Below are 12753 nucleotides of genomic sequence, written 5' to 3'. Positions count from 1 at the left end.
CAACCCTGTGGCAGTGTGAATAGGCCTACCTCTCTCTCTCTCTCTCTCATGATCAACCCTGTGGCAGTGTCACAGAGCCAGATCAAATGAATGATTTGTAATGTTATCCGATAGCCTAGTTTTTATACAAATAATAATAAAGAGTTTAAATAAAGAATCTGACAGTTCAGGTATTTCCAGGTATTGTCTGTAACTAAACCATTCATAGTATTAATTAAATAAATAAATAAATAAATAAATAAATAAATAAATAAATAAATAAATAAATAAATAAATAAATAAATAAATAAATAAATAAATAAATAAATAAATAAATAAATAAATAAATAAATAAATAAATAAATAAATAAATAAATAAATAAATAAATAAATAAATAAATAAATAAATAAATAAATAAAATAAAATAAATAAATAAAATAAAAAATAAAAACATAAATAAATACACATTAGAGCCTGGCAGTTAGAATTCTAGCTCATCCCTAGTTACTGCAGGCATTCTAGTTACCAAGAGCTGTAACGTGGAAAACATCGATCACTTTTGACCAGGAGAATATCGTCTGCTGGTGATATTACAGTGTAAATACCAGCCCTTAATGGAGAAACTTACAGTGCAAAGAAATTGGTCCTTCACCACTTAAGAGAAATAAGGACCCTCCAAGATTATCAATTATATTTTGCATACGATGTGTCTCACACTGGTCACCCCTGTGCAGTAAATTAGTACTTTAGACCCACCGCCTGAGACTAGCAATATTTACACATGCTCATTTACTCAAAGATCATTTGTACTGTTGAAAATGAATGCAAGACATGAATATTAACACCATCTAATATTGAAGAGGAGCATGTGGCAGTTTGATTGGAATAACACATGCAACCGATATTACACACCAACGCAACGTGTAGCTTCACTTGGCTAAAGATCTGATCATAAGACCCAGAGGCAGTAGCACCAGGCCCTTCAGGCAGAGCGCTGGGGGATAGACCTGGACCATTATGCTAAAGCCCTAGAAGTCATTTTCTCTACAACAGATATTTAAAATAGTGTTATCACAACATACAGTACCTGAAGAAGAATGGGTCAGGATTCTAGCCACAAACAAAAGAGAACTGTGTGGTGTGTGTGTGTGTGTGTGCGTGTGTGTGTGTGTGTGTGTGTGTGTGTGTATGTGTGTGTGTGTGTGTGTGTGTGTGTGTGTGTGTGTGTGTGTGTGTGTGTGTGTGTGTGTGTGTGTGTGTGTCCTGCAGTCTGACCTTCAGAGCGTGGATAGAATCTCAGGAGATCCCAGCTAGACCGCCAGGAGTGACAACAAATCAATGGGGGATCAGCTTGGAGAGGATCACCTGGAGGGTTGGCAAACCCAGGACTTTTCTCTTAACTTCCCTTTCAAAACACCACTACAACTGCCTCCGTTCCCAAGCACAAACCGCTGGGGATATGACTTTGATATAATGTAGCAGAAATCACAACATACGCAAATGATGCACTACCAAACTACGACCATGCTATGAAGATGCTGCAGGTAGTATGGCAGTGTGTTTAGGTGAACATCACACTCTATGTAGCCTACAAGATAGGGAGGGATCCCTCTTATAGAATATAGCCTTTATTCAATCTTAGCAAGCGTCTAAACTAAATTGACTTGAGGACAAACAGATCAATGTACAAACATAAAGCTGCAATCAGTGATTTTATATTACCTATAAATTCTGCTAGATTTTACAATTTTATAAACATTTCTGCTAGACTTGTTTACAAACCAACAGCTAAAACGAATGGCAAGAGCCATATAAGACAAGAGCCATATAAGAGCCATATAAGACAAGAGCCATATAAGGCACGGGGGCGGAGCAATTGGCCGGCTATTGACAACACAGGCAGAAATGCTGGAATAACAACAATGTGAATAAAATCAATGATTGCAGCTTTAAATGAGTTTGTAGAAATGGTTCCGGTAATGAATCATTCATCTACTTTGGGCATCAAGAGAAGATGAAACTGTAAGAGATCCCTGTGTGAGACGCCTTTTTCATCCATGAGGAAAGACCCAAAAACACAAAGGGCTTCAAGAGACTTCACTAAGCGTCTTCAAGTTGATAAATATATTTAGACTTAACAGTTTTGCAATGATGAATGTATAATGGCCAACTTCACTCACTAGGAGACACATCCATATTTCAGAATCGACAGCTTGTTTCCCGAGCTGGAACACAGCTGATAGAAGGGAAATCCAGCTTTGGTTTTTAGCTTTTCCACTCAATCCCTCCAAAGTCAAAGTATTAATGCGTGAAACAAAACTCATCCCATTTTAGGATATGGGTTCATTGAGTGAATCAGGTCTACAATCCTCCTGTACCTGCCTTACCACCACCCAGGACACAAGCTACGGACCTCCGTGGACCTACATCATCTCACCATGTGCATGACAAACCCCACTGAAACAAGCCAGCTGCAACAGGACACACGTTGTCCCACACTGCACATGCACTATCTGACTGCACATGCACTACTATCGGACTGCACGTGCGCTACTATCTGACTGCACGTGCGCTACTATCTGACTGCACATGCACTACTATCTGACTGCACATGCACTACTATCTGACTGCACGTGCACTACTATCTGACTGCACGTGCACTACTATCTGACTGCACATGCACTACTATCTGACTGCACATGCACTATCTGACTGCACATGCACTACTATCTGACTGCACATGCACTACTATCTGACTGCACATGCACTACTATCTGACTGCACGTGCACTACTATCTGACTGCACATGCACTACTATCTGACTGCACATGCACTACTATCTGACTGCACATGCACTAATATCTGACTGCACATGCACTACTATCTGACTGCACATGCACTACTATCTGACTGCACATGCACTACTATCTGACTGCACGTGCACTACTATCTGACTGCACATGCACTACTATCTGACTGCACATGCACTACTATCTGACTGCACATGCACTAATATCTGACTGCACATGCACTACTATCTGACTGCACATGCGCTACTATCTGACTGCACGTGCACTACTTTCTGACTGCACATGCACTACTATCTGACTGCACATGCACTACTATCTGACTGCACATGCACTACTATCTGACTGCACGTGCACTACTATCTGACTGCACATGCACTACTATCTGACTGCACGTGCACGTATGTGATCACAGCTATTGTAAATGTGTGCTTGTTAATGTTGTGAGCGCCCCCAGGTGGTGGGCTCTTGTATATGTGTGACTGACAAACGCATGCACGTACGTGCGCACGCACAAACTAACATGCAGGGGTCAATCTAATGTCCGCCCCCTCCTCAATTCCATCGGGTGGGGGACAATTAAGTTAAATACCAAATGTCTAATTACTCTGCTGTAGGTGTTGCATCTGTGCTGAAATGGTGCAGTCGTGCCTCTGTTATTACAAAGGGCTTTCAGCAGAATCACCTTGTTCCATTTCTATTCATTAGAGGCAGACACCAGTTCTATCACCCAGCCAGCGCATTCTGCTGCTTGTCATTTCATCTTTCCACTTTCATCTTTCAGCTTACTTTTAAGTCCAGAGCAAAATCATTGTGCGATGTTTATCAAAGCTCAAACTGTTTTATCTTCAGATATGCTACAGTGCGATGTAGACCCCCTTATGTACCTCAACACAAATGAAAACATCACATTAAATCCAGAAATAAGATGCTAATCTTTTCAATTAATTTTCAATAAGGCTTATAGGAGGATTTACACTATGGAAGCCCTGTGATGCAGATTCTCTGAGTGCACAAATACAGTATGCTCCTGCTGCTGCTAAAATATCCAGATTTGTTTTCATTTTAATTTGATAAGTGTGTCTTTGGAGTGGACTACTTCTTTAACGTCAGGAAGGGTTCAACCGTGGAGGAATGAGTGCTGGGATTAAAGAGGAGCTAGCGTTGAGTCCATGATGGCGGCGTCCTGAGGGCCAGGCTGTCCTCTCTAGAAAGGCTTTCAGGCTTACTTCATAACATGTCACCAGAAACTGGGCCACTGGCATGAGAATTCCCCCAACTTGACGTTTAGCTGTAATGAGTCTTTAGCTAGAAGTATTTTGAGAAGGATTTTCATGTCCTTGGAACTGAAAGACTGCTACGCTACTTGTAAAGGATTATTTTCACCAATGGTGACAGAGCCAGTGTGTTTTTCTACACAAGCTCTATGCATTTCATCAGGAAGTGTGCAACTTCCTTTTTCTACCACACTTGACACACTTGAATGTTGATTGAGAAACTCCCCATGACACTCACTTCCTCGCTTTCGATGGAGGTTGTCTCTTTTCTAGTGAACTGCCACTCATTGCTAATGTCAGTCCACAGATGAAGGGTGTCAGAAAGACTTCAGAACATTCTGCGCTTGTATTGGTATATTCAGCACAGAGTACTCTGGTAGATTGTGTGGTCTGAGAGAAGCCTAACCTGTTGTTAACCCCTGTTTAAGACCGTCTGCCTCAAGGCCTTGCGAGTCTGCCAGTTTAAAATGATCAACACCATGGCCCATATTCTGTCCAGACTATTCCATACTGTAGCTCATTTCCACAACAGACAGTATCATAGGGCTTTCCTATAACCCTATTCTATAACAGGTACTTAAACAAGTACTTAATATCCTTATATTATCTGGAGCAAAGAGTTTCAGCATCCAGATGATTTGAAATACAATCATTCAATCAATCAATCAATCAATATTTGAGGAGGCAGCAATTCATTGTTAATTGCCATCATCAATGTAGGCCTAAAATCTAGTCCAGTTATGTCTTGATTCAAGCTGAAAGCCTTGTATGGTGGTTATAATGAGTTTGGCCATGGAAGCTACTTCAGGTGATCAATGCATTGTAAGCCCAGCAAAACAAAGGGTATGTTTGATACATGAGACGGATAGAGAGTAGAGATTTGATGCCTTTGAAAAGGTGAGGCTGGTAACCAAGTAGAGACCAGCTGACTCTCTCCTCTCGAAGGCATCAAAGGTTGAACGCTGAGCGACTCACATCAAACAACTTGGATTGTCCACCTCAAAGAAAACAGTAACAGGTTTGAAATCAAGGAGAGGTTCAACAAGACTCCATTTTATGCTGCCCTTTTATGTAGGACATACTTGTTGGAATTAGCCTATACTTTCTAAATATAGGAGATAAGAGATTTCTGCTGGCCAATACATCCAACATAGCCAGCAAGGATCATACTACTAGTCTGAAACACAACCGGCTCTCAAAAGGCAGAATCACGTTAGATCTCGCTTACCTCACTCACAAAATAAGATCCACCTAAGCTGATTCATCACAGTATCTACGAATATTAATACCCTAGTGTTTGCCTTGAGAGAGCTGTGACTTCTGACTCGATAGGCTTTGCTAATTAAATTTAAATAGGCTGGATGTTGACATAAACCCATATTCAGGGGGAAATGCACCCTAACATTAAATCCTCAAAATGATTATGTTTGATCATGCAAATGTAGATACCCTCATGGAATATGATGAGCGTTAATACCATACAAGGACAAAATACTTTCAACTGTGTTAGCAAAGTTCCTTGCCTCTCCGTCAGTCTTATTTCCAAACTGTTTATTCCAGACTGCAAAGAGGGCAGACTCTGTTAGGACAGAGGGACGACTCTGTTAGGACAGAGGGACGACTCTGTGAGGACAGAGGGACGACTCTGTTAGGACAGAGGGACGACTCTGTTAGGACAGGGGACGACTCTGTTAGGACAGGGGACGACTCTGTTAGGACAGAGGGACGACTCTGTTAGGACAGGGGACGACTCTGTTGGGACAGGGGACGACTCTGTTAGGACAGAGGGACGACTCTGTTAGGACAGAGGGACGACTCTGTTAGGACAGAGGGACGACTCTGTTAGGACAGAGGGACGACTCTGTTAGGACAGAGGGACGACCCTGTTAGGACAGGGGACGACTCTGTTAGGACAGAGGGACGACTCTGTTAGGACAGAGGGACGACTCTGTTAGGACGGAGGGACGACTCTGTTAGGACAGAGGGACGAGTCTGTTAGGACAGAGAGACGACTCTGTTAGGACGGAGGGACGACTCTGTTAGGACAGAGGGACGAGTCTGTTAGGACAGAGAGACGACTCTGTTAGGACGGAGGGACGACTCTGTTAGGACGGAGGGACGACTCTGTTAGGACAGAGGGACGACTCTGTTAGGACAGACTCTGTTAGGACAGAGGGACGACTCTGTTAGGACAGACTCTGTTAGGACAGAGGGACGACTCTGTTAGGACAGAGGGACGACTCTGTTAGGACAGAGGGACGACTCTGTTAGGACAGACTCTGTTAGGACAGAGGGACGACTCTGTTAGGACAGAGGGACGACTCTGTTAGGACAGAGGGACGACTCTGTTAGGACAGAGGGACGACTCTGTTAGGACGGAGGGACGACTCTGTTAGGACGGAGGGACGACTCTGTTAGGACAGAGGGACGAGTCTGTTAGGACAGAGGGACGACTCTGTTAGGACAGAGGGACGACCCTGTTAGGACAGGGGACGACTCTGTTAGGACCGACTCTGTTAGGTGGCGTGATCCTTCACCCATGGTATCATTTCCCAGGTGTCCCATGACAGGCTTTGTGTACTAGGGACATCCGAGGGCACAACCACACAGAGTGCTAGCATTACTGTTAGCACGTTACCAGGTGGAAGCAGGACGCATGCGTAGACACACAGACACGCAAAGGGCCAATCAGGGGCCTAGCAGCCAATCACACCCGGCCTGAGCCCAGAACCAGGAAATGACTTGGCAGACTTGGAGAAGATGGAGGTTTCTAGGCCCCAAGGTTTGCACTAATTAAGAGAAAACTGATTTCAAACACAGGAGCAGCCCCATTACTCTAGGGGGATGTCCAGTAAATCTTGTTGGGGGGCGGGGGGGGGGGGGGGGCTGTCTTATCTAGACACGTCGCAAGGCCCAGTGAGCAATGTGTGCACTTCCTGAACACCTCATTTAGAATTAGCATATTTATCATGACAATGGCGTGCCTGAAGGAGAGGGGCCCCACTAGCGCGGGGGGGCTGGACGTCCAGAAGGAGCCCGCTGAGGACATCATCAGCTCCCAGTCGCTCTGCCCGCCCCCCACGGGCCCCTCCTCCTACGGGCCCCGCCCACCACGGGCCCCTCCACGTACGGGCCCCGCCCCCTACAGGCCCCTCCACCTACGGGCCCCTCCACCTACGGGCCCCTCCACCTACAGGCCCCGCCCCCCACGGGCCCCTCCACCTACGGGCCCCTCCACCTACGGGCCCCTCCGCCTACGGGCCCCGCCCACCACGGGCCCCTCCACGTACGGGCCCCGCCCCCTACAGGCCCCTCCACCTACGGGCCCCTCCACCTACGGGCCCCTCCACCTACAGGCCCCGCCCCCCACGGGCCCCTCCACCTACGGGCCCCTCCACCTACGGGCCCCTCCGCCTACGGGCCCCTCCCCCCACGGGCCCCTCCACCTACAGGCCCCGCCCCCCACGGGCCCCTCCACCTACAGGCCCCGCCCCCCACGGGCCCCTCCCCCCACGGGCCCCTCCACCTACGGGCCCCGCCCCCCACGGGCCCCTCCACCTACAGGCCCCGCCCCCCACGGGCCCCTCCACCTACGGGCCCCTCCGCCTACAGGCCCCGCCCCCCATGGGCCCCTCCACCTACGGGCCCCGCCCCCCACGGGCCCCGCCCCCCACGGGCCCCTCCACCTACAGGCCCCGCCCCCCACGGGCCCCTCCACCTAAGGGCCCCGCCCCCCACGGGCCCCTCCACCTACAGGCCCCGCCCCTCATGGGCCCCTCCACCTACAGGCCCCGCCCCCCACGGGCCCCTCCACCTACAGGCCCCGCCCCCCACGGGCCCCTCCACCTACAGGCCCCGCCCCCCACGGGCCCCTCCACCTACGGGCCCCTCCACCTACGGGCCCCTCCACCTACGGGCCCCTCCGCCTACGGGCCCCGCCCCCCACGGGCCCCTCCACCTACAGGCCCCGCCCCCCACGGGCCCCTCCACCTACAGGCCCCGCCCCCCACGGGCCCCTCCACCTACAGGCTTCTTAAAAGAATGGATCATCTGTAGTCTAGACCAGCTCTTTGTATATTGTACAGCACTTACTGTACTTACTGTAAATCGTTTTGGAGAACAAGTGTCAAAAGTATCAATATAGTACACATTATAAGTAAGTATACAGTACAAGTTGTCTCATATGGTTAACTGAATAATACCTTTATTAGGTGATTATTCAGCAATATTATTCAACAAAGAACACAGACCACTAGACATAAATCACCTGAATGTAACGGTATTGTGGGGTTGGTTTAAATGACCAAGTATTGAGGTATTTAAATGTCCCTTTATGGTTTAATCACCAACTCGTAGAGGCTGCAGAGTAAAAGTATTGCTTTTCCATAAAAAAAATATATTTTGTCTGAAATTATTACATTATGAAATTTTGACAGCCCGACAATGACACTGTTGATATCATACCAGCCAATAGTATTACAGCGTTGGTACTGCGCGCTGGGTTGCCAGGTGCTATTCTAGCTTCACCACTGTGAGATTAGCAGTAGCCAGCTAACGTTATACTTCCATGAATTAGCAGCATTATAGATGTTGGTCAGCATCAAGTGTGTGTGCGACTATAAAACTATAAAGCTTTTCCGTCCACTTCCGCTCACTGAACTAAAATGGTTGAGTTTTGTCATCCTGCTTCTCCGCCTGAGCCCCGGTGAACCGTGCGATACGAATCTCAAAAGCTCAGTGACCGAAGAAGGAGCAAAAGTCGGATTAATATCGGGCCAGCGTTTGCGCGTTGGACGAAGTTCATGGAGTTTCATGGGATGAAGTCGCATGGTGACATGGCTACTTTTCTACTAGACCAGTAAGCTAGCTAACTAGCTATCGTTATCTTTCTTGGAATCTGCATAGCCAGACCTAACGTTATCTCCACACTACAGCATCTAACGTAACTTGACACTCTGAAATACTTGGTTGTGATTACTGATTAGTGTAACGTTATGTTCCTCTCGGAGTGAAGATCTTATCACAGTATGACTGAAACAGTGCATTCTCTCGCATTTTGGCAACCAATACGTCGTGTTGTAGCAGTTCTTATCTTTAGACACTAGATGGGGGAAATAATCCACATACTACATATTATACTTTTAATAATTTGATTAATAATTGAAATGCTTCCACAGGGGGACATATTAAGGGAGGTTTCGGAGGTCAAACACTTCATTTCCTGCCTTCTGGTGATTTTTATGCATTAATTTGTGCTGAATTAAATGTATTTAATAATAATACATGTATTTATTTATTTATTCATTTATTTATTCATTTGTTTTTTTGTTGATTTATTAATTTCATATAGTTTAGTCCAGGCCAGGGAGCCACTGGAGAGGGGTTAGAGAGATTGCAGACCCCTGGGTAGGGTCGGGGTTAGGGACTCCTGGGTAGGGTCGGGTTTAGGGACCCCTGGGTAGGGTCGGGGTTAGAGAGATTGCAGACTCCTGGGTAGGGTCAGGTTTAGGGACCCCTGGGTAGGGTCGGGTTTAGGGACCCCTGGGTAGGGTCAGGTTTAGGGACCCCTGGGTAGGGTCGGGTTTAGGGACCCCTGGGTAGGGTCGGGTTTAGGGACCCCTGGGTAGGGTCGGGTTTAGGGACCCCTGGGTAGGGTCAGGTTTAGGGACCCCTGGGTAGGGTCGGGTTTAGGGACCCCTGGGTAGGGTCAGGTTTAGGGACCCCTGGGTAGGGTCAGGTTTAGGGACCCCTGGGTAGGGTCAGGTTTAGGGACCCCTGGGTAGGGTCAGGTTTAGGGACCCCTGGGTAGGGTCAGGTTTAGGGACTGAACACGACCATGTTTAGAACATCATCACAATGGGAGCGCTTACCTTCTGGATGCTCTGGAATACGTGAACGTGAACGTGGCGTCGCTGTATCTGAAATCTGAAACGAAAGGAAGAAACGGAACTTTAGCAGAAGAGGTCGGGTTCGATCAATCTCGGTAGGAAGAACTACACAAGAACCATGACCACAATAAAAGTCCCCTTTCAACAAGTGCAGTTTCCATGGCAACATCAAAAGGGGTTTCCTCCGGTAGAACATGTCGGGTTTAAAGGTGCCAGGTTGTTTAAAGGTGCCATGTGTTGTTTAAAGGTGCCATGTGTTGTTTAGCTCCACATTTACACACGCTTCTTGTCCGTCCAAACTATGGTCAGTGACAGCGCTCTGTCGCCTGGGGCCCCGGCGGGCTGCCAGTTTCAGATTAGAAAATGATTTCGCAAGAAGCCATCCATTGTGCCATCATGACAAGCATATTAATGTTATATTTTCTCCTCCGTTCCCATTCACGGAAGAAATAAACCCCACTGTCTATCCCTCAAGGCCTGGTACACACACATTAAAGGTTCCTTATCCTATTTACGCATCTATTTCACATGGAATAGCGTAGCCTGTTGTTTGTGATTACAGAAGGAGCTTGTTTGTAATTCTAGGCAACATCGTAGGTTGACTAATAATGTTTCCTGTTCTTTGCGATGGTTAGGGATGTGTGAGTGGATCTATACCCTCGACATCACCGGAGGAAAACCGCCGTGAAACTCACCCGAGAACAGGCAGTCCTTATCTGCCCTGCACCTTTGAATTACGATGTCGACGTCTTTTTGTATCCTCTCTTGCCTTGAACACATCCCCATGAAATAAAACCCACTGGAATGGCTTTCTTTCTATTATGAGCGAAATAATATCCCTGTAAAAGGAATGATGTAGTCCAGAGAGCGGATAGTCATCGAGCGTGTTTTGGTCAAAGCCCAGGTGTGTCCGACGCACCATCAGGTCTCAGCGTCCAGACGCGCTCATCACGGATAAACACGGTCGACTGGTCTGATCAGGACTCTGCTTCAGGACTCTGCTTCAGGATCAGTTCCTCAATGTCTCTCACAAAGATCACTGCTTTACCCCGGAAGCCCCAGTCTCCACTCCTCATCACTGCTGAACCCAACAATGGCGATCTCAGCTAGGGCTGGAGACAGTCTTAAAGTGAAACCAACACTGCCACCACTGTTGAAGCGCAGCGGAACAGCCGGGCTTCCCAAGCACACGATGCCGGGAAATGATCACACAATATAAATAATTATTTGTGGTATTAAGGTTACACTTCCCCATCTTTCGATTGAGAAATCTCACATTCCATTGAGACTGCCCACCTCATAGCCTGTCTTTGAAAGAATGGTCACTATAGTGATGAAGAGCCTACTTTGAATCAAATCAACAAGAAAATAATCAGCTATAGGCCTGTATACTTATGCAGCCTACATACTTACACTATTTTTGATTTCGGTAACACTTTACAATAAGGTACACAAAATGTAGATAAGAGTGGGGATTGAGGAACGATTGATTGGTTAATGAGTAGCCTAGCCCTAGTTCCTGATTAATACTGTACTCCACAGTCTGAACCATCATGGATTCAGTTAGGGAACGAGTGAGGAACTAATGCTTCGTTAATGAGTAGCTTTTAATTAACTTAATCCATGACTATAGTAGATAATGATGGGTTACTAGAGAACAGACTACTGTATGGATCATTAGGGAACTAGACATGGTGCTCAGAGAGCACAGACCTCTGCCCATGAATGCATGTCGTGGTTCTGTGCGCGCACAGGTGTGTGTGATCAGGACAGGTGTGGTGTTGCTGCGTTCATTAGGTGGAGAGATTGATGCCAGTCTGTGTCTCTGTGACCTTCCCATGTCGAGGGACGTTTCAATCAATTTTTCAAAAAATATTTGGAGGTGAATGGCCACCCATGTTTGGGCAGCTTGTGGAACTGCCAACATAATGGGTTCTACGGTAAGTTGGACCATGGATCAGTGGACCCTAGACCTGGTCCAGGGCGATATCTATACAGATAACGCCCTGTTACTCTCAATGCAATTTGCCTATGAAAGCGCTTCATCGGCCCGGTCGTCCGAGTCTACAGACAAAACCGTTTCGTTACTCACCAAAGTAAACACATCGTTGGAAAGATGAAAGCCTTTTCTCTGAGGTCGCTACAGTTTGTAGTCCCCCACCTTTCAAATAAAAGGCAAATTTGTACACTTAAATGTTTTATATCCACAGCGCATCGACTGTCTTCTTCTACCGGCGAATCGGCGCTCTCCGCGTTGTTTAGCCTACTCACTGCTGCCGCCCATGTCGGGGATGATGCATTACATCTTAAATGGTGTTGAGAGACTTTAAGATGTAATGCATCATCCCCGACATGGGCGGCAGCAGTGAGTAGGCTAAACAAAGCGGAGAGCGCCGATTCGCCGGTAGAAGAAGACAGTCGATGCGCTGTGGATACAATGTTTTGATCTTATTTGATCTTCATCAGAATATTGTGAGGACTCTACTCATTTTCTCATTCGGATTCTGGTCCTGCACCTGGTCTGCATAGTGGATGTGCAAGCTCTTTTTTCTCTTCAATTATCTTCACAAAGTATAATAGTTCCACTTCTTTAAACACCACTGTTGTAAAAATGAACATTTATGCCAACTATCCATTAGAGCAAACCCACTTCTGTAGTCACCCCTACACCCCTGGTTGCGCTGCCTTGTTTTCAGGGAAATGGCCGTGAAGTTTACAACAGAAGACCTGTGAGTCACTCCTGAGAAGTGCTGTGTAAAAGCCCAGATGTGAGAGAGAGAGCGTTGGTGAGACCAGTGTGT

At 46.8% G+C, this 12753-nt stretch overlaps 1 protein-coding gene across 1 annotated transcript in view; it reads right to left on the bottom strand.

Moving 5' to 3' along the window:
- parp8 (poly (ADP-ribose) polymerase family, member 8) overlaps positions 1-10756 on the bottom strand; it is a gene marked incomplete at its 3' end in the record, with an annotated part of 65125 nt that extends 54369 nt beyond the window's left edge. Inside the window, exons 1-2 of the mRNA XM_084440422.1 lie at positions 10648-10756; positions 9935-9989 (exon numbers count right to left, since the gene is read on the bottom strand). Coding sequence (XP_084296548.1) covers positions 9935-9989; positions 10648-10738 — 146 coding nt within the window. The 5' untranslated portion in view covers positions 10739-10756. The remainder of the gene's footprint in view (positions 1-9934; positions 9990-10647) is intronic.
- Between the last annotated feature and the right edge of the window lie 1997 nt (positions 10757-12753).

The sequence above is a fragment of the Borostomias antarcticus genome (assembly GCF_949987555.1).
Source record: "Borostomias antarcticus genome assembly, chromosome: 6".
Classification (NCBI taxonomy): domain Eukaryota; kingdom Metazoa; phylum Chordata; class Actinopteri; order Stomiiformes; family Stomiidae; genus Borostomias; species Borostomias antarcticus.
The sequence above is the reverse complement of the archived record's forward strand: the minus strand, read 5'-3'. Positions and strand labels throughout refer to the sequence as shown.